Consider the following 21,079-nt stretch of genomic DNA (forward strand, 5'->3'; position numbering starts at 1 on the left):
CTTGATCACGAGTGCTGCAGCCTCTGTGGAGAGCAGAGCTGCCATGGCAGGGAGGACACAGCCCAGCACACACAGGGTCCTGCATGCTGTGTTCTCACTCCCACAGAGCAGCACAAATACAGGGGAGTCAACTTGTTACCCAGCAAAGCTGTCTGAGAGCAAGCTCCTCTGCAAACCTTTGAGCTACAGGAGCAGAGAGGACCTTCTGCTCTCAGAGGAACACAAACCAACACAAGCTGGGAAGCTGCCTGTGATATCCTCAGTCCTCAGCAAACCAAAATCATCTGGCAACAAGATGCTGAAGGGGAACCTTTGGCACCAGGGGAAGCACCACGTTAGAAACACAGCAGAGTGGTATCACCACAGAGGGACAACAGCCTTTTGTGAGAGCTCTGCATTCTACCAAAGCAAATGTGTGTTGATAATCCTGCAGCTTTGATAAGGGCCACTGATCCCAGGACTGGAGCCTCCCTGTGCAATCCTCACCCTCCTCCAAGGCTGATGCTGTCCAGCCCCACAGCGTTAGGGCTGAACTTCGGGCTGTGCTGCAGGGATGGAAGAGCTGTTGCTTGGAAATGGAATTTACAGCACTGGTAAAGCACAGAGATGTGCATTTGGAGAGGAACTGAGATACAGTTCCAATACTGGGTTTAATGTTCAAGCCCAGAGACTCAGTTTTCAGAAAGCAAACCTGATCATCTCAAGCTGGCAAAAAAATAGCCCCACGTTCCCTCAAGTTATTTCCTTTTCAACCAGGCAGGGTGCAGCACAATAGGAAAACATCAGCACTTATGTACTCAACCTCCAGAAAGCCAAAGGGCCCGTTGCAGCAACCCACAGCAGCTTTCCAATCCTCCCTCATCTATTTGCTGGAGTCAGACTCAACCTGGCGCTGCCCCCGAGCTACTCAGCAAACTCCACGGCCCACTAATTACAGCAATAGAAATGTATCCTCTTGGCTGTCAAACATGGGCTGCCTGAACAGGACCAAGCTCTGCCATGTCAATGCAGGGGAAACAATTGCTCTTTCTGCTGGTGACACATTTCTTTGGATGTCGTTTCCTTTGCAGGACTTTCGCCCCCCTCCCCCAGCCTCCTCCTTCCTCCTGCCCAGGCAGCAGGGCGGCAGCTTTTATTTAGCAGAGCAAGAGGAAATGGCACACAAAACCCTTCCTCAGCTTTTAAAGCAACTGAACACGAGCAACTTTTGGGAACAGCACCAGAATTTCCTGTTGAACCGTGCTGAGAGCTGCCAACACATGGGGAAGCTGCAAAGCCAAGAGTTAAATCTTCCCCATGAGCAGGCAACAGCCCTTCTGCCTCTCTGGCCTTCCTCAGCTGCCATTGCTCAACACAAGGCAAGTGTCAACACTCCAAACAGCACTGAGAGCAGGACACAAATCGGTGGTAGCCTGCTCCTCCCTGCCCAGCTCAGGGACAGTGGCCTGGAAAGGGCTGTATGCTCAGGCTGAGGTGCATGCAGGCAGCTCCAGGAGGCTTGCAGAGAGCAGGCAGCCAGCACATCTCACTCTGAAGAGTGATTATGATGGAAAAGGAGGAGGAAGGCACTGACTCACCTGTCCCACCTGCATAAGCAGCTTTCCCAAGGCTGCACTGCACATGACCCTTCTCAGAGCCCCAGGTTTGCAGCACACCACAAGCTGTTGACAGGTCTCCTCCTGGCACTGTGTGCCAGGACAGCAGCATCTCAGCAGAACACTGGGCTCTGACACCTCTTTCCAACTCAGCCTCCCCTCTCCCTGTCCCCATGTCCCACCTCCACCCTGTGAGCACGTGAGGCTGTCACAGCCCTTCACTCCAGCCTCTCCCTGCTTCACAAAGCCCCTTGCTTGGAGAAACACCAGGGGATCTGTTCCTTCTCAGACCCAGAAAGAGTCAGAATGAAGGCAAAAACACCAAAAGCCTGGCTTGAGGTGAAGCAGGAAGATGGGAGGGGAAAAGAAAGGTGTTTCTCCCAGTTGCATCTGACCTGAGTTCAGACAATACCCCAGCAGCAGAGAGGAGCACAGCCTGGACACTGGCTGGGGCTCTCTACATCTGGCAAGCTCCCACAAAACCTCTGGGATGGAGGAAAGCAGCCTATTTTCCACCAAATGTAGCAAATCATGCTCAGCTGGCTGAGGCAACACCAGGCCATTTCCCTTCTGCAAAGTCAGTGGTATTCAGAGCAAAGAGAAAAGAGTTCAAAGAGGTGGGGTGCCCCGTGGACAGCCCAGGAGAGCAGCGGGGTAATTAGTGCATCTCATGAGAGCATCCCAGGCCCCTCCATGGGAGTCACCCAGCCCTTCTGCTACCCTGACACAGCTCTGAGCCTGGGCAGGAGCCCTGACCTTTTTTATGTGCCACTTCAGCAGTTTTCACACAATCTCAGCATGGTGGGGGCTGGAAGGGCCCTGCAGAGCTGCTGCAGCCCCTGCTCCTGCTCCAGCAGCTTCCCCTGGCTCAGGGGGCACAGGAACGTGTCCAGCTGGGGTTGGAAACCTCCTGAGAAGGAGCCTCCACACCCTCCCTGGGCAGCCTGGGCCAGGGCTCCCTCACCTCAGCACCAAAGGAGCTTCTCCTCCTGTGCCAGGGGAACTGTTTGTGTCCCAGCTGATGTCCATCACCCCTTGTCCTGTCCCTGGGCACCACAGAACAAAGTGTCCCCCATCCTGCTGACACCCAGCCTTTAGGTACTTGTCAGTGCTGCTGAGGTGCCCCTGAGCTCAGGCTTCTCTTCTCCAGGCTGAACAGCCCCAGGGCTGCAGCCTTTCCTCCTCACACACACGTTCCATCCCCTCAGCACCTTGGTGTCCCTGCACTGGCCTCTCTGCAGCAGTTCCCTGTCTCTCTGGAGCTGGGGAGCCCAGAGCTGGCCACAGGACTCCAGCTGAGGCCTCAGCAGGGCAGAGCAGAGGGGCAGCACAACCTCCCTCCCCCTGCTGCCCACACTCTTCTTCACACACCCAGATGCCACTGGCTTCTTGCCCACAAGGGCACGGTGCTGGCTCATGGTCAGTTTGTTCTCACTCAGCACTCCCAGGTCCTTCTCCTGGAGCTGCTCTCCAGCAGCTCACCCCCAGCCTGTCCTGCTGCAGGAGGTTGATCCCTCCCAGCTGCAGGACTCTGAGGTGGGAACCTCAGGAGGTTCCTCTCTCCGTTTTGCTTTGCTTTTCAATATGGTTCAAAAGACACTTTCCCTGCCCCAGGCCTCAGGTTCCCTTACACACCGAGTCATCAGGCCTGAGCAGGCTGCTCCCCTTCCTGCCAAAGCAACGTGGCTTTAGCAAACACAGCAAGTCCCATCACACCTTCAAAGGCCTCTCTCTGCAGCCCTCCAACCCCACCCGGGGAAGAGAGAAACGTTGGGTCTTGCCTGCTGCCTTCAACTGCTAAAGCCTTGGACACAGACAGGAGCTGATGCAACTTCCCAGTAGTTAATATCCCCACGTACATAAAAACCATGGTAATTTGAATCATGCCTCTCTGACACATGGTGTGCTGCCACAGCTCATTCCTCAGGCAGCTCTCAGCCCCGCTCTGTTCACCCACAGCCCTAAGGCAGTGTGTTTGGCAGAAGGTCCCAAGAAACAGCCACCCAAACGCAGACTGGCAGCACTGCAGGAGGCTGCTGTGCCACTGGGCCACTCTCCCACCTCAGGCTGCTCCAGTTTAGGGAGCTGACACAGAGCAGAGCCCTGTAGCACGAGTCCCTGCGAGTGACAACGTGCAAAGTACAGCAAGGTCTCTGTGCTGAGACGGACACGGGCTCTGCAGCCTGTCTCCATCAGCGATCCACACCGCTCCTCAGCTCCCTCTAAAAGCACCTCCTGGTCTCCATTTCCCTCCTGACCCACCCTCAGCTCTGCACCAACACCCCAAGTCACAGGGACAAGTAAAAGCCCTTCTCAGACAACCTTCTGCCAGACCACGAGAACCCAGCCCCAAGGCCCAGGGGGAGCTGAGCACCAGCCCACACTCCCCGCTTGGAGGAAGCAACGTGACATTTCAAACACAACGTGCACATTATTCGGGATCTGCACCACACAAGCACCCCAAAGCATCCGTGTCTCGATGCCTGGGAGGGATCACGGAGGGGAGGAAGGAGCTGGCTCAGAAAATGGAGAGGCCAGCCAGCACATTGAGCCTTTTTTATCCGCTGTGACAGACTTCTGCATCCAGGATCTGGAGGCTGATGTGCTTCCAGCTGCAGCTCAGCTGCCGTGCAGGAAAATCCAGAGGTCTCGATGAGGCCTGAAGCTTTGAGAGGCTTCAAAGAGCCGAGCTAACAGCCACACAACCGATTCTAAAGGGCAAACTCGCAAACGCTTTAGAAACTCCGCACAAAGCCCCGCTCAGCACCCAGCAGACGGGTTTGTAGCCTGGAGGTTAGAGTGCAGAGCTGAAGGACAGGCATCCCTGCCGTTGAGCTCCGCCGCGGTCCAGCCCCGGCAGCGCCGTCCCTGCCAGCCGCCTGCCCGAGAGCAGAGCCAGCAGCCCGGGTCTCCCGGTGCCGAGCCCAGCGCGCCCAGCGAGGCTCGGCAGGGGCCGTTCAGGTCACGAAGCCTCCCCCGTCCCCCCACGGCTGCCGAGTTGCTTCGAACCCCGCCGGGAGCGCGGGCGGCCCGAGGCAGCGGGAGGAGGGCGGCCGCGACCCTGGGCTCGCCTCACGGCCCCCCGGGGAAGGCAGCACCCCACCGGCCGCAGAGCCCCCACCCCGAGGCGGGACTCGGCCGGCAGCGGGACCCCGAGCGCGGCCCCCCGCGGCCCCCGGCCGGGCTCGGGCCCACCGGCAACAGGTGGTGCGGGGCGGCCCGGGGGAACAGGCCGTGGCCCAGCCCCAGGCGCCGGCCGCCACGACGCCGGCCCGGCGGTGGGAAGCCGCGGCCCCGCGGCGAGAGGCCCCGGGCGCCCCGTCCCCGCCGCCCCCGCGCTCCCGGAGGCCCCGGCCGTTCCCCGCCGCCGCTTACCTGGCGATGGAGGCGGCCGCGCTGCCGCTCGCGTCCCCTCTCGGCCCCGCGCTTTCCCCCCCGCCCCGGGCGCAGCAACTTCCACCGCGTCCCTTCCCGCCGGCCCGCCGCGGCGCCCGGCAGCTCCGCCGGCGCCTTCCTCCCGCTCCGCCGCCGGCCCGGCCTGCCCCGGAGTCCCCGAGCCCGCCCTTACGCCGCCGCCGTGGCGTAGCGCCTCATCCCGGCCTCCGGCCGCTACGCCGCGCAAACGGCGCAGAGCCCGTCGTGAATAGCGGCGCAGGACTACACGCCCCGAGGGGCAGCGCGCGGGAGGGAGGAAGCGGAAGGCGGCGGCCGAGCGGGGCCGGGGGCGGGCGGGGGCCGGCGGGGCTGCGGCGGCGGCCGAGGCCGAGGCGCGGCTGGCAGCGGGGCCCTGCGGGTACAGCCGCTCGGAGGCCGCGGGGTCAGCGCGCCCTCGCCCGGCCGGGGGTCGGAACCGGCGGCGGCGCTGCCTCCGGAGGCTCCGGGGGGCCCGGCCCGGCGCGGCCTCGGCGGGCCCCGGGGTGCAGGCGCTCAGGGCCCTGAGGGCGGAAGGCGCCTCGCCAAGGGAGAGCACCCTGAGAGGCTCCGCGGGCCCCTGCGCCCGTCCCGACGCCGCGGTCCCGTCCGGGTGTGAGGAGGCTGCAGCCAGGCTGTGCTCAGGGATGGACAATGACAGGACAAGGGGCAACAAGCTGCAACACAAGAGGTTCCAAAGCAACACAAGGACAAAGTTGTTCCCTGTTGAGGTGAGGGAGCACTGGCAGGGGCTGCCCAGATGGGCTGTGGAGGCTCCTTCTCTGGAGACATCCTACCCCAGCTGGATGAGTCCCTGTGTGCCCTGCTCTAGGTGCTGCTGCTCTGGCAGGGGGTTGCACTGGCTGAGCTTTGCAGCTCCCTTCCAGCCCTTGTGACTCTGTGATCTGCTCCTCCAGGGCAGACGCTGGCGATGGATGATGCAGGGTTTACAGCCCAGGTGTTCCCGCTGCAGAGATCAGGAGCCCGAGGCTGAGCAAAGCCCAGACGCCTGGGAAGGAGCCGCTGAACCCTGGCTAATTACAGCTCTTAATGACCTGGCAGCACATGAAGCGAACCTGGAACTACTGGGGAGTTGCCTCAGGCCTCGGGGCCACGTGCAGCCACGCTGCAGCTCCAGAGCTGGCAGGAGGTGGAGGGCACAGATGCAGGAGCTTCAGTGGCCGTCCTAAAAGCCTTTGCCCCAGCCAGGCACATCCAGGTAGGGCCTGTTCTTCCATCCAGCTTCAAATCTACATCCCTCACTTGGAGTTCACAGATGTCTCAGCCCAGTCCCCTGTTTAAGCAGCACCTTCAAAGCCTCCTGCCCCATTGAGACATGGGGGCAGTTCATGCAGCACCTGCTGAGCTCCCTGCTTGGAGTCACAGGGGAAAACAACGAGAGGGATCCCAGTGGTGAGTTGGCCAAACCAGCCCAGCACACACAGATGTGAAGGAAGTGGCCATTTTTCCAGCAAAAGCAGAATCCTTCATGCCACCACACTTGGAGAGGGCACTAATGGTTGCTGAGTGAAAAGGGACAGATGCTTAATAGGGAAAAGGTTCTCTTTAGGCTGTTGGATCCTCCCCAGAGGGGATCCAAGGCTTTCTGTGTGAGAGCAGTTGTGAGAGTAACACGTTTGGGAGACCTGGCTGCCTTCTGTAATAACAACACAGGCATCAAAAGCCAAGTGGACAGTTTGCTTCAGTTCATCTGTCTCTACAATGTAACTGTCAGACATATCAATGTATTTGTCTGCAGACAGATCTTTTCCACAGGCTGCAGAAGCAGCTCTCCCTTTGGACCAGGGGATGAGGATCCCCCACTGCCCTGACTCACAGGGGGATTCCCAGACAAGGGGATTGGCAGGGCTCAGGCACAGGACACTGCAGAAACAGCCCCTGCCCTGCCCACTGTAAGGCAAAACCTGTTGGGATCCCCTAAGGAGAGGGTAAAGTTGGGCTTAGAAACTGCTGGATATACCCACTGTGGCTAATTTTGAGTAAGACCTATCAGCACCTAAACAATTGAGGCTTAGCTGCAGCATGAGCTTGGTCTCCAAGCTCCCAGGGAGCCATTTGGACACCGCTCAGGGCTTTGCACATGGCATGTGGTGGGATGTGAGGTGCCCACAATGTCCACACCAACCTGCCCCATGTCACAGGACCTTCAACCTTCACCAGGAGCACTTGGAGAGGAGGAAGCGTGTCTCAGCACGCTTCTGTGTGGGCAACTGAATTAAGCCCCTTTTGTTATGCAAAGGCTTATGAATTGAGCTGTGAGGAGTGTGACTGCACAGATCTGAGAAAGAAGGAGTGGTGGAGTCACTGCATCTTCTCTGTGGGCTTCAACACAGAACCTACACAGAGTGAAGGCAGCAGCTGCTGCCATCCAGCCCTGCTGGTGTGAGGGAGGAGGGAGTTCTGGGCTGAAATCAGCCTCTGTATTTGGAGAAGGAAGGTAAAAACACTGACATTTTGCAGTTACAAAATGACTTCAAGCAGTGGATGAACACCAGTGTGTTCTGTGAGGACGTCACACGAGCTGGGACAAACGTCACACGAGCATAAACCGAGGGGTGGAAGTTGTCCTGCCCATCACACCTTCACCTATGAGCAAGGAAGACAGATGGGAGCTGGGCTCCAGTTACTCCAGGTAAGTTCCTGTGTCTGTCATTGATTACACATCACCCCCACCACTCATCCCATGGGGTTTTTCCCGTGGGCTTGCACAGTTGAGATCCAACAGTGTGGATCCTCATGGGTTCCACCATGAGTCAGTGCAGATGCAACTGCTGAGGTGGCACCACGTCCTCAGTGGCTCCTTGTCTGGTAAACAAGCTGGCCTGGCACTGCCCATGAGCTGTGCACAAAGGGATACCCTGGAAGGAATGGCATGCCCAGGGTTGATGAGGGCTGGAGGACACCCAGGGAGACGAGTTCTTGCAGGCAGTGCTGGAACCAGCAGCTTGGGGCACATCAGGTGTGAGGTGGGGAAGGGCTGGTGTGCTCAGCCACCCCAGGATCTTTCAGTCCTTGTTTCTCTGCCTCCACTTCTCACTAGCTTGAGACTGGCAAGTGGCTCTTTCCTGTTAGCTGCCCTCAACCACCTCAGGAAGGAGGTTCCTGATGGTTCTCTGAAGGCCTGCACAGAAGGTCCTGCCCCAGAGTCTAAGGTGCATCACCTATGCAGGAGGAAGGCTCCCTCTTGCTGTCCTTGGGAGATCTTGCTCCCCCTGTCCTGGAGCTGTTGCAATGGAAGGCTTTTTGCATCAAGGTGCAAAGACATTTAACTCTTGGCTCAGTAGATGGATGTGCATCTGTCACTGATCAGTGACAGTTTGTAGCTGGCAGGGACCTCAGAGCCACTGAGGAGCTGCACTGCTGTGTGCACACGTGTGTGAGGTGAATGTGTGCACGTGACACAGGGCACTTAAGGCCACAATCCTGTGCAAACCCAGAGGGGCTCCCATTTCCTTCTCAAAGTAACATTATCACCCACATTTAGCATGAGAGGCACTCAAAGAACTGAGACAGAGCTGAGGTCCAGAGCCCAGAGGAATGAGCCCCGGTGTATTTGTTGAGGAACAGGTTCACTGCAGAGGTCAGCAGGCTGACAGGAGCACGGGGTGAGTCCTCCTCCTCCTCCTCCTGTCCAGTGCCACTGCTGCCTCCTTCAGTGGGACGGGGAAGGCGACAGTGCTGGGTTCTCCTGCTGTAACTGGGCCAGGACAGGTTCCATGTTCTGGGTTGTCTTTTTGGTGAGGGTGGGACACTCAAACCCCTCCATGTTTGAGGGGCAGGTATCCATCCCCTCTACTCAGGCAGGGTTATCTGTGCCAAAATGACCCTGGGGTCCCCACAAGCTGACCCACACTAGTCTGTGGCCCATTGGAGGATCAGGGGGTGCTCTGGGGGTGGGACTCTGGGGGTACTATGAATCCCTTGTGATCCTGGGGTAGTGGGGACTCATAGAGGAGAGGTGTCAGGGATTCCTTGAGGGTAGCCCTGTGGGTGTAGGGTGCCCTCAGGAGATGTCACAGTCCCCAGTTCCTCCCAAACACTGCAGAAGCGTGCAGGGGGACCTTGCAGACGTGGGGCACCCCCCTCTCAGTGTCTCATTAGCAGGCTCCCAGGGCAGTGGGGCAGCCCCAGTGGCCACTCACCAGGTTGGCACCGGGCTCAGCGCTGTCCTCAGGGCTCGGTGTGTGGCGGGGGGAGCTGGGGGCTGCCTCCTGCTCCCTGGAGCCAGCGTGCTTGGGCTGTCTCAGCAGCATGATGTTGGTGCAGCCAAAGGTCCGTTTCAGTCTGTAGGGGCCGGTGGCACTCCCAGGCAACTCTGCGTCGGGGTCCCTGGCACAGCGCGGGGCACAGGCACTGAGCGGGACCCCGGGGCTGTGGGGCAGTGCCACACGGGTCTCAGCCCCTCTGCAGCCCCCACAGCCCCTCTGTTAACCCCATCACCTCCCTACTGCACTTAATAACCCTCTATAGCCCCCACCAACCCATCCCTCCCTTGACTCTCCATGTCTCCAGTGGCCCCAAACCTCCACCTCCCCTCAAGACCCTCAAACTTGCCCAGTGCCCCCCTCGAGCCTCCCAGTGCTGACCCACAGGACCCCTCCTGCCCCCTCACAGCCCTCCACTGCCCCATCCCTTTATTCCCCGCTTGCAGTGCCACCCTGAGCTGCCTTTTACCTGAGGAAGGCCGTGGGGGCTGCGGGCTGCGAGTGGCTGTCTGCCGTGGGCTCCACAACCTCCGTCACCTTCACCTTCGTGTTGGCCATGGCTCTCTTGGGCCAAGTTCCTCACCTCGGGGTTAGGAGTGGCACCAGGCACGGCAGAGAAGCTCCTGCCACTCACCTTGAGGTCACCCGCTGCCTACATTGCTCCCACAGGGTTCTGTGAGGTCATAAGGAGCTTCTGTCCCAGCCCCTCCCCTCAGGTAGCTCAGGTTACCCCTTGTATTGCTGGTTTAACCCTTTCTACCCCTAAAGCAGCCACCAAAACGCTTCAAAACAGTATCTCAAGTTGGAAGGGAACCCTAAGAACCATCATCCCCCATGTCCCTGCTCCTCTAGAGGCCACTCTTCCCCAGCACAGAGCAGCCTGAGCACCTGGGGCCAGGGAGGGTGGGAAGATCCAACTCACAAAGGGCTGAGGACAGAGATGGAAGTGCTACAGGGTAAAGAAGGGAGAAACTTTGGCAGCAGAAGCATTTCTGTTGCCTTCTCTTGGCAGGATGCCACAGGTGGAAGCTTAATTTTCACTGGAAGTCTCTGTCAGAAGTGCTTCCTGGAGAAGGGCTTGTGGGACTAGGAGAGCTGTGCTGTGTGCCTGCAGGAGCTCACCCTTCCCAGAGCAGGCTGCTCCTCAGTCCCCTGGCACCTGCAGCCTCTCTCCTGTGGCTCTGAGTCCCACATTGTCCTGCTGCCACATGTCCTCTGAGGAAGAAGGGGGCAGAGATGAGCAGGACCAGCAGTGAAGTTCCTCATGAAACCCCTGTGTGAGTGTAGGAACTGAATTAGCCTGCAAGGAAATGACAGAGAAGCTGAGGCCATGCAGAATAGAGACTCCTTTATATGAGAGAGAAACCAGCTGCAGTTCTGGCCTCGTTGGCCACAGGAGGAGGTGAGCTTTTGGCCATCAGTGGTGCCCATCAGCTTCATCTTTCAGGGGTGGCATAATTTCTCCTGTCTCCAGAATTCTGTCACCCTGATGGAATGAGAGAGAGGGTGAGCATCTGCCCCCAGCCTCTGCCTTCACACAGCACTCTGGCAAAAAGCTGCAACTGTCCCCACTTCCACATGTTAAACACTTACTACAAGGTCCTCAGAACACTCCCAGTCACCCAACAAACTGAAACAGCACCACAGCCCCATCACCTGGAAGCTGCCCTTGCTTTACCCCTTCTTTTCAGCCTCAGAGCTGCAGCCAGACATTTTGAGACCACAGCTGTGAATTGAGTCTCCAAAGCCAGGGACAAGTTAGAGGCCCACAGCTTGGCCTTCAGCTGCTATGTGGTTGTCAGGGATGGAGCTGCAGTTTGGATAAAGCACAATTAGAGAGGTGTTATGCAAAAAAAGGAGGTGCAACTGTCAGAAACAGGAGAGAGAAGCTTGTGTGAGAGCATCTGCCCACCAACACACTGCCCCAAGCAATGAGTAACAGTGCACAGCAGCCTGAAAGCAGTAGAGGCCAAACAACCTGATCCTCTGCACTTCATAAAACTTGTCTTGAGCTGAGGTGATGTGAGTTTTATCTTTGTGGGGACACCTGAGCAAGGGAGATGCTCCAGGACACCTGAGAGCAAGCTTGACCCAACCAACTGACACAGCCCAACTCCTCCTGACAGTTGCCACTCTGGTCAGGGAGGAGAAGCAGAACCCCTCTGCCATTCCACGTGTTACAATCACACTTTCACAGAGGCTGTAAATGCCCAAAGCCCTTCACAGAGATGCTGTTGCTGCCTTGTGACTTTGCATTCACAGAATCCCAACTCCAGAGCTGCTGCAGCCCCAGCCCCTGCTCCAGCAGCTTCCCCTGGCTCAGGGGCACAGGAACATGTCCAGCTGGGGTTGGAAACCTCCTGAGCAGGAGCCTCCACACCCTCCCTGGGCAGCCTGGGCCAGGGCTCCCTCACCTCAGCACCAAACCAGCTTCTCCTCCTGCACCAGTGCAACTTTGTGTTCATTGGGGACTACAGAACAAAGTGTCCCCCATCCTGCTGACACCCAGCCTTTAGGTACTTGTCAGTGCTGCTGAGGTGCCCCTGAGCTCAGGCTTCTCTTCTCCAGGCTGAACAGCCCCAGGGCTGCAGCCTTTCCTCCTCACACACATGTTGCATCCCCTCAGCACCTTGGTGTCCCTGCACTGGCCTCTCTGCAGCAGTTCCCTGTCTCTCTGCAGCTGGGGAGCCCAGAGCTGGCCACAGGACTCCAGCTGAGGCCTCAGCAGGGCAGAGCAGAGGGGCAGCAGAACCTCCCTCCCCCTGCTGCCCACACTCTTCTTCACACAGCCCAGATGCCATTGGCTTCTTGCCCACGAGGGCACGTTGCTGCTCATGGTCAGTTTGTTCTCACCCAGCACTCCCAGGTCCCTCTCCCGGAGCTGCTCTCCAGCAGCTCACCCCCAGCCTGTCCTGGGGCAGGGGGTTGTTCCTCCCCAGCTGCAGGACTCTGCCCTTAGTGACCCTAATGAGGTTCCTCTGCCCAACTCTCAAGCTGGTCAAGATCTTGCTGATAAACAAGACCAACATTCCCCACAAGGCAATGTCTTTATTTGCCACCCAGCACAGGCAGTGCCAGCAGCTACTGCTGAGAGTGCCCCAGCAAAACAGGGACTGTCTGCTCAAGGACAAGATGCAAACTGCTCCAAAACACTGTAACTGTGCTGCTCCAGTGCATCCTGCCCACAGTAGCAAGCTCATTCTTCTAGAAACCCTCCCTGCTCTGCTGCTGCACTTCCCAAGTCACCCTTTTGCTGCCTCTTTTACCAAGCTGGCAGATAAACCAAGTAGGAATAGACTTACTGGGAAAATCCTTGGGTTTGACAAAACGATGCCATGTGGTTTTTTCTGGAAGGAGGTGAGGGAAAGAAGAGAGGGAAAAGGGGGAAAGAAAAAACACTGTTACCCAGATGAAGTACAAAGGACATCAAGAATGAAAACTACCCTCCTAAACACAAGCTCTGCTGAGTACAAGGCTCCTGAAGCCAGAGTATTTTCCTTAGTTAAATAAATACCTGAAACTAGTAAATATGACACCTCCCAAGCAAGACCAGCCTGGAGAAGTGGAAGGTTTGTCCCACTGTCAGTGCATTGGCCATTTTCCTTCCTCACACCAGCAGCTGCTGTCTGGTTGCCCCTGGGGTCACCATTCCTTCAAGGAAGCAATAATTAAGACACAGCTTTCTGGCTCACAGGAGGCAGCAGGGCCAAAGCTGGGCACTACCATGACAGAACACAAAAAATACATCTGTGCCACCCAAACAAGGGAAAATGAGGAGTGAACAGACCATGGGAAGTGATTTTGATCTGCTGCACAGATGATACAGTTGCTTGTTGTTAATCCCCCTTCTATGACAGGGCTTACAGTCCCAGAACAGTGGGGTTGGCAGGGCCCTGCAGAGCTGCTGCAGCCCCTGCTCCAGCAGCTTCCCCTGGCTCAGGGGCACAGGAACGTGTCCAGCTGGGGTTGGAAACCTCCTGAGCAGGAGCCTCCACACCCTCCCTGGGCAGCCTGGGCCAGGGCTCCCTCACCTCAGCACCAAACCAGCTTCTCCTCCTGTGCCAGGGGAACTGTTTGTGTCCCAGCTGATGTCCATCACCCCTTGTCCTGTCCCTGGGCACCACAGAACAAAGTGTCCCCCATCCTGCTGACACCCACCCTTTAGGCACTTGTCAGTGCTGCTGAGGTGCCCCTGAGCTCAGGCTTCTCTTCTCCAGGCTGAACAGCCCCAGGGCTGCAGCCTTTCCTCCTCACACACACGTCCCATCCCCTCAGCACCGTGGGAGCCCTGCCCAGACTCCCCCGCACCTCCCAGGGCTGCGGCTGAACGCGCCCCGCGCCGCACGCACCATGATGTGGTACTTCACGTAGTAGTGGACGAGCCAGGCGGGGATGAGCACCCGCAGCAGGATGAAGCCGCCGGTCTGGTAGGCCTTGTAGACCTGCGGGGCAGAGGAAGGGGCGTGAGGCGCTGCGCGGCGGGGCCCGGTGCGTGTCCGCGGCCGCCGCTCACCTGCTGCCTCCAGAGCGCCCCGGGCCGCAGGAAGCGCTCCCAGAACGCGGCCACCGGGCCCAGCTTCCGCGGCGGCAGCACGGGCTCCCGCTCGCTCAGCTCCTGGTCCCGCAGCCAGCGGCGCCGCAGCGCGCGGAGCTGCTGCAGCCGCAGCTTCTCGTCCTGGCTGTAGCCGCTCATGGCGCTGCCGGCTGCGGCGCTGCCCCGGGCCCGGTCTGTGCGCGGCGGCGGCGGCGGCAGCGGGCGCCGTGTCCTTCGGCGCGGCGCGCGGCGCTGACGTCCCTGCGCGGGTGTGGCCAGCCAGCCCGTCGCTCTGAGGCCGGGGGTTCGAGACCCCGTTCCGCCGAGACCGTGCCACCGCCTTTGCTCGGTGGCCCCTCCTCCGCGGCGACGATCCGGCGAGCCCCGGGGCTCCTGAGCGGCCTGCAGGGCTATGGCCGGCCCAGATCTGGCCGCCCGCTTCCAGCGCGGCTTCCTGGCAGGGCGGCCGCTGCGCTCCTTGCCCTGGGCGGTACGGCGGCAGCGGCGGGCGCGGGGCAGCCTCAGCTCCCTTTCCTCCCTTGCAGGGGCGCGGGGCAGCCTCGGCTCCCTTTCCTCCCTTGCAGGGGCTCGGGGCAGCCTCAGCTCCCTTTCCTCCCTTGCAGGGGCTCGGGGCAGCCTCAGCTCCCTTTCCTCTCCTGCAGGGGCTCAGGGCAGCCTCAGCTCCCTTTCCTCTCCTGCAGGGGCGCGGGGCAGCCTCAGCTCCCTTTCCTCTCCTGCAGGGGCTCAGGGCAGCCTCAGCTCCCTTTCCTCCCTTGCAGGGGCTCGGGGCAGCCTCAGCTCCCTTTCCTCTCCTGCAGGGGCGCGGGGCAGCCTCGGCTCCCTTTCCTCTCCTGCAGGGGCTCAGGGCAGCCTCAGCTCCCTTTCCTCCCTTGCAGGGGCTCGGGGCAGCCTCAGCTCCCTTTCCTCTCCTGCAGGGGCGCGGGGCAGCCTCGGCTCCCTTTCCTCTCCTGCAGGGGCTCAGGGCAGCCTCAGCTCCCTTTCCTCTCCTGCAGGGGCGCGGGGCAGCCTCAGCTCCCTTTCCTCTCCTGCAGGGGCTCAGGGCAGCCTCAGCTCCCTTTCCTCCCTTGCAGGGGCTCGGGGCAGCCTCAGCTCCCTTTCCTCTCCTGCAGGGGCGCGGGGCAGCCTCAGCTCCGTTGCCTCCCTTGCAGGGGCTCAGGGCAGCCTCAGCTCCCTTTCCTCCCTTGCAGGGGCTCAGGGCAGCCTCAGCTCCCTTTCCTCTCTTGCAGGGGCTCAGGGCAGCCTCAGCTCCCTTTCCTCTCTTGCAGGGGCTCAGGGCAGCCTCAGCTCCCTTTCCTCTCCTGCAGGGGCGCGGGGCAGCCTCAGCTCCGTTGCCTCCCTTGCAGGGGCTCAGGGCAGCCTCAGCTCCCTTTCCTCCCTTGCAGGGGCTCAGGGCAGCCTCAGCTCCCTTTCCTCTCTTGCAGGGGCTCGGGGCAGCCTCAGCTCCCTTTCCTCTCTTGCAGGGGCTCAGGGCAGCCTCAGCTCCGTTGCCTCTCTTGCAGGGGCTCAGGGCAGCCTCAGCTCCGTTTTCTCTGTTGCAGGAACTAGAACAAAACCTGCAGACCTCGGCGGGTTCCTCGCTGCTCTCGGATATTCTGCACAAGGTAGGGTACAAGGGTGGCCCGGGCTGCACTGAACGCACCAGGAGACCTCCTGGGACTTAAAGCAATTGCTGCTTTTCACTCACATTTCCAAAGATAAAGGACTTGGGGTCACTGGGCCCAGTAGAACAGGACATTTCCAGCTCTCCCTCTTATTTAGCTGTTCTTCTCCCAAGGCACAAGCAACCTCGAAAGAGCCTCAAGTTGCCCCAGGGGAGGTTGAGGTTGGAGCTGAGGCAGAGCTTTTTCCCTCCCCTGGCAAAAGGCCACCAGCCCAGCACTGTGGGGAAGGGGCTCAGAGAGGAAGAGGTTGCTGAGCTGAAAAAGGGGCTTCACACAGCACCCAGGCTGTTGGAGGCAGCACCCATCTCCTTTCCCCCACCTGCAAAGGTGAGGAGGGTGCCCTCATTGCCTCACTGGGTTGAAAGAGCAAAACTCAACCCTGTGTGTCTTGTGAGACAGTGTGATTGGAGATTAGGAAGAAGCTTTTCACCAAGAGGGTTGTTAAGCATTGCAATGGGCTGCCCAGGGAGCTGAGGGAGTGCCCAGCCCTGGAGGGATCCCAAAGGTGTGGAGCTGAGGTGCTGAGGGCCGTGGGGTGGGCTGGGACTGCAGCAGCTTCAAGGACTTTAACAATCCAAATGACTCTGATCTGTAAACTAGCAAACTGAGCAGAAAGCACATTTTATTTCCTGGCTCAGCATCAGTTCTTGGGTTTCATAGGACTAAGAGCCAATGAGTGGCTCCCATGACTTCCTCTGACCCCTTACTGCTTTTCATAACATCTCCACTGGCTCCAACTGCAGCTGTTGTTCTGTTGTTTTAGACCATTCTCCACCCTCTTGGTGTAAAATATCCCCCTTCTATCAAGTACAGAAGATGCTTTCTCACCCAGCTCATCAAAAAGGTAACACTTGCAACTCTGTTGTTGTTGAAAATAGGCCAGATTTACATTTTGGGCCAAGCTGAATTATTTGCATTGACAAAAAAAGTAACATCCAGTGTAAAATATTATGGCCAATGGTGTATTAAAGTGAGACCTGATGCGTGTACAGCTGCTGTTTCCCAACAAATGGTCTGATCCCCACGTGTTCTCTTTTGCACAGCACGAATCCACAGCAGCTGAGCCCCTGGATGAGCTGTATGAGCTGCTGGCAGGTATCTTAAATGGAGAGGAATGTACTCACTGTTACAAAAACTACTTGCTGGTAAGAATTAATGCTGCAGTTTTAGAAATCACCTGGAATCATTGGAACTAAGCAATAATTGGCTTTAAAATTACCTCCCCCCCAGCAACCTGGCGTGCTTCCCTACCTTTTTCCAGTTGATACTGCTGTAAGTTGTGATACACTGTGAGTGCTGATCCACCTTTGGCTTTGGTGTGTCCTCCAGCCCACAGGAGACTCTGTCACCCTGTCTGAGAGCCTGGCTATTGTGTCTGGAGGAACCACGGGGCTCGTCACGTGGGACGCTGCTCTGCATCTCGCTGAATGGGCACTGGAGAACAACACCATTTTCACCAGCAGGTAACAACAGCAGCACAGGCAGAAAGAGGTTTTCATTCTTACTGTGAGCTCCACAAGTGTAATAACATCCAGTGTTTGCCCCCAAAATAACTGAAGTGACTATACTCCTAGCTAACTGCTAGCCCCTGGGTTGCTCCTACCTAAGTGCTGCTCTCAGCTGTTCTGCAACAGTCCAACTCTCATCCAGGAGAGGATCACCTAATGATTTTAAGACAGGTTTGAAGGTCTAAACTACATCTCAGCTACTGCACTGCCCAGCCAGTAACTCTTAACTCCTGCACTTTGCTCCATGATGGGATTGATCTCTCCCAGCTTCAGGTGATCAACGTGCAGCTGTGCACGGCTGCTCTTGTCTCAGCTTTGTCTATGGGCAGTGGAGAGGAACAAGCACTTTTGAGGAAAGACTCCAAGTTAGTTTCAAATATGGAGTTCAGAAGCAAAGGAGCTGTGCTGCTGAAGAATGTTTCTCTCCCCTGACTATGAAAAGGGCTGGACAACCTGACTAGCTGGAGAGAAGCCATGCTGCAGGAGCCTAAAGGCAGGTGGGATATCTCTCAGCCCAGGGGTGGAAATGCTTTAACCACACACAAAGGCAGTAGTTCAAGTACTTCATTTTTATGCCTATAAAATTACCAACTCTACCAGTTATTTGAAGCAAAGATTAGCTTGGAGATGGTTTACCCAAAAATGACTGAAATAAGCTGTAATTGATTCTACCTTTCGATATACTGAAGAATGTTTTCATTTCCTATCTCAGTTTAGAGTCCTCTAAGAACTTCTTTACTCTGTTACTCTTCAGGACAGTCTTGGAACTGGGAAGTGGGATTGGCTTCACTGGCATTGCCATCTGTAAAAGCTGCAAGCCCAGGACATACATCTTCAGTGACTATCACCCCAGCGTTCTCAAGCAGCTGACACAAAACATCCACTTGAACAGCTTTGTCCCAGAGCCTGGAACCACTCACTGTACCCCCCTGGAGTCCCAAGGGCTGGAAGGAGAAGCAATGAATGACCAAAATCCAAAAGTAGTTGTTGCAGAACTTGACTGGGGCTGTGTTCCAGAGAAACAACTCTTGGATCTTCAAGCTGACGTTGTCATTGCAGCAGGTGCTTTTACACTTCTGGTCGTGTGGGGAGAAGCGGGTTAGAGAGAGAAACACAAAGGTGTTTGGGTGCCCTACTCCACTCACCCCATCTCAAAGGGCATGACAGATCCTCCCCCACTTCATTTCACTGTTCTGCCTTTCTCAGGTGCTCAGCAGCTGGTTACTTACAACTGGAAAGTGAATGATTCTTCCCTTGTGTAGTTTTGTGGGGGTTTTTACTCCAGATGATAAATCTGCCACTTAGGAAGCTCATCAAGAGGAGGCTTAGGAAGCTCATCAATAGCTGGCAGCCTTGGCATTCTCTTGAAGGATAACACATATCCTAAAGGAAACAACCTTTTTTAAAGTTGCCTCTGTATACATCTGGAGGGAGTTGGTTAAAAATACCCCAAGAGTGGAAAGTGTAGGAAGGGTAACATTTCCTAGCAGCAGCCACAGGATTTTCCTCCCTGATTTGGGGCTTTGCAAAGCTACTTCAGAATTCAGATGAAAAAGATGATGCCTTTGATGACAAAAGGCAATGAGTTGTGTCACATGATGCACTGAATGGTTGAGGTCTGGGAAGGGAAGTCTCTGGGAAGGGTGTTTCCCACTGCCCACCACACCATTCAGACACACACACACCAGCCCAAGCTGGACTCAGGAAGGCAAGACAACTCAAAACTGAAAGCAATTTCTATGTAGCTACTGTTTGCTGTTACTAATTACTGCAGGACATCCCCTTAGTATAACACATCAGGAGTAAGCAGGACATGTGTCATGGACAAATGCCTTTGCCATGATGTTTGTGTGTCAAACAGGCAGCTCCTGAGGATGGGTCCTGAACACAAGCCTGGCACCTTTACTAAGCACAGTGCTGATGAGCAAGGCTGATGTTTCATACCCTAGTGATCAGTCTTCATCACTGGCTCTGTTCTCAAGGAAGGGATTCGAGATGAAAACAGCTGCAGTTCAAAACCAAGTCCTTTGCAATCAGCCTCTAACATAAGGTGTGATTGAGGAAGAGAGGAACCACGCTCAGTGGTTTTGCTGCCTGCCTTAAGATAGGCTTCAATACAGCATCTGCCAACCCAGCACTGATTTAGAATGATGCTGGACTGCTACTAGAGATGAGGGCAATTTGACACAGCACAACCTCTTCCTGGGCATTTTTAACTCCCTGAATACAAACCAATCACCTTCTCCAGCGAGATGAACATTCTGTGTTGTTGCTTTGCAGTTCTCATTCTCCTTACTCGCCACAAATACCAAGTGATTTCTTCTTTGTGCAGATGTGGTGTATGACCCTGAGATCATTTCAGCCCTTATTGGCATGCTACAAAAACTCAGAGCAGGCAGAAAACCTCCTGAGGTCTTCATTGCCTCCACCATTCGTAACCCAGACACGTATCAGCTCTTCCAGGCTCAACTTGGTAGGTGCCTTTGGCATGAAGCTTATCTATAGTTTTGGCTTCTTTCCCCCTTAATCTCGAGTAGTCCCATTTTCTTTTGGTGATGGGTATTGTCCCAAGAGTGGGATTCTTATTCTAAAGCTGTATTTAAGAGCAGGGACTTTTCCCCAGGGATGTGGGCAAGAGATTGGAACTTCAGCTTATTTTCCCCCATCCTTCCTATCACAACTTGCAGCTGTTAGTGCCAGCTGGAGATGAATTGCAAGTGTGGTGGCAACAGGAAGGTAAAGAAGGGTTCATCTTCAAGGAGGAAACCCACCCATGCTGCACTGTCACAGTGATAAAATGCGAGGTGCAGCCTAAAACCTTAACTGTTAAAAACCTCCCCAAACAGATAAGAGATAGAGTACAGAGGGATTTGGGATTCTTCTCTGTGCCCTCAAAAGCCTGTCTCATGCAGCCTGATGGCTCTACAGCAACAGGTTGAAGCACAAAATGATGCTGACTGTGTGGCAGAAGCATTCCTGTTTGTTTTTGAAGAGGTACTCACAAGCATGTGCCTGGAGCTGGCTCTGACAGCACACTCAGGATCTCTTCCAGAGCTTGACATGCAACTTGTGCTCTTTGTTTCATTAAGCAGAAATATGATTCCTAATGTTTCTCTTCACAGGTAAAGCTGGGATCAGGTGGCAGATTATTCCAGCCCCTACCACCAGGATTTTTCCCTGTGACATGCAGCCAAATGTGTCTCTTCTGCAGCTATTTATATAGACTGGGCAGATACCCTTCAGCTTTTCAAACCAACAGGAGCTGTCTCACCCTTGCAATGGGATTAGCTTGAATTCCACAGTTGCACATGAGAGGCACTGAGGATACAACTACATGCATGGTCTGCTGTCAGTGAGTGAATTGGCAGCATGTATGCCACTAAGCTGCTGCCCCTCACTAAAAGCTGAAGCAATAGAGACAAAAGCCCAACCCATGCTGCACCTTCATTCTGTAGAGGACAACAGAATTGAACTGTGGGTTTTGTTTCCAGCTGTATTTTGACATGTAAGCAATGGCAGCAGGTCTGCAGGCTCACAGGATGAGTACCTCACACCAACAAGGGAATTAAACCCAGGAATAAATGCTTCTTAATATTAAAACCAGCTCTAATTGTTTTTTGTACTAGTGTGTATATACCTGCAGTTATGGGTCACCTTACAAATGAGTCATACCTGCACTGAATGTGATAGAGAGTGTCACAAGCTCCTGTGAGGCTGTAAGAGGAGGTAACAGACTCTGCTGTAAGTCAGGTGCACCTTTACTCTGCAGTGGGGACAAAAACCAGAAGTTGATTTACATTTCTCTCACCTAAGAACTGGCAACTTGACACAACTAGCCCTTGGGAAGCCAATTCCAAAAGGAACTGTACTCTCTAGCAATGCTGTGTGTATGCTGCAAGGAGAAGGAACTGAGCTCACCTCAAACTTCCTGTGATCCATTAATCAGCTCCCTGTTGGACAGTGTTGGTCTTGAAGCAGAAAGTCAAATATGAAGCACTTTCCCCTCTGTTGACTTCTGCACCTTGTTTTAAAAGCTTAAAAGAAAATGAACAAATACTCCTCTAGTGAGGAGAAAATGGATATGTAACTTGAAGAGTCATCTCACTCTTGAGGCTGAAGGAGG

At 56.1% G+C, this 21,079-nt stretch overlaps 3 protein-coding genes across 18 annotated transcripts in view; 1 reads left to right on the plus strand and 2 right to left on the minus strand.

The window, feature by feature from the left end:
• Positions 1-5,331, minus strand: part of CAPN15 (calpain 15) — a 58,177-nt gene extending 52,846 nt beyond the window's left edge. For 10 of the 13 annotated variants that reach the window (XM_061991843.1, XM_061991837.1, XM_061991851.1 and 7 more), the window contains exon 1: positions 4,971-5,329. The gene's annotated coding sequence lies outside the window, so the exon portion shown is untranslated. Of the gene's footprint in view, positions 1-4,970 lie in introns of all 13 variants that reach the window. The other 3 variants (XM_061991840.1, XM_061991846.1, XM_061991841.1) reach the window with 3 other exon arrangements.
• Positions 5,332-5,511: 180 nt separating this feature from the next.
• Positions 5,512-20,666, plus strand: EEF2KMT (eukaryotic elongation factor 2 lysine methyltransferase). Of its 3 annotated transcripts, XM_061992608.1 has the most exons (11): positions 5,512-5,737; positions 5,924-6,225; positions 6,313-6,419; positions 7,488-7,659; positions 15,326-15,388; positions 16,212-16,292; positions 16,492-16,593; positions 16,778-16,911; positions 17,711-18,018; positions 19,289-19,429; positions 20,079-20,665. In XM_061992608.1, the coding sequence occupies exons 4-11, from the start codon at positions 7,633-7,635 to the stop codon at positions 20,177-20,179; spliced, it is 957 nt and encodes a 318-aa protein (XP_061848592.1). In that variant the 5' UTR covers positions 5,512-5,737; positions 5,924-6,225; positions 6,313-6,419; positions 7,488-7,632; the 3' UTR covers positions 20,180-20,665. The 3 variants fall into 3 exon arrangements, with proteins under 3 accessions (XP_061848592.1, XP_061848591.1, XP_061848590.1); XM_061992607.1 differs by lacking the exon at positions 6,313-6,419; XM_061992606.1 differs by lacking the exons at positions 5,512-5,737; positions 5,924-6,225; positions 6,313-6,419; positions 7,488-7,659 and adding an exon at positions 14,054-14,256 and having other exon boundaries at positions 20,079-20,666.
• Positions 10,566-14,018, minus strand: NDUFB6 (NADH:ubiquinone oxidoreductase subunit B6). 2 transcript variants are annotated; one of them, XM_061992610.1, is made up of 4 exons: positions 13,746-14,018; positions 13,582-13,674; positions 12,535-12,579; positions 10,566-10,718 (listed from the first exon to the last, which is right to left on the minus strand). In XM_061992610.1, the coding sequence occupies exons 1-4, from the start codon at positions 13,923-13,925 to the stop codon at positions 10,650-10,652; spliced, it is 387 nt and encodes a 128-aa protein (XP_061848594.1). In that variant the 5' UTR covers positions 13,926-14,018; the 3' UTR covers positions 10,566-10,649. The 2 variants fall into 2 exon arrangements, with proteins under 2 accessions (XP_061848594.1, XP_061848593.1); XM_061992609.1 differs by lacking the exon at positions 10,566-10,718 and adding an exon at positions 10,731-11,042 and having other exon boundaries at positions 13,746-14,005.
• Positions 20,667-21,079: the final 413 nt, after the last annotated feature.

The sequence above is a fragment of the Colius striatus genome, chromosome 3, assembly GCF_028858725.1.
Source record: "Colius striatus isolate bColStr4 chromosome 3, bColStr4.1.hap1, whole genome shotgun sequence".
NCBI lineage: Eukaryota > Metazoa > Chordata > Aves > Coliiformes > Coliidae > Colius > Colius striatus.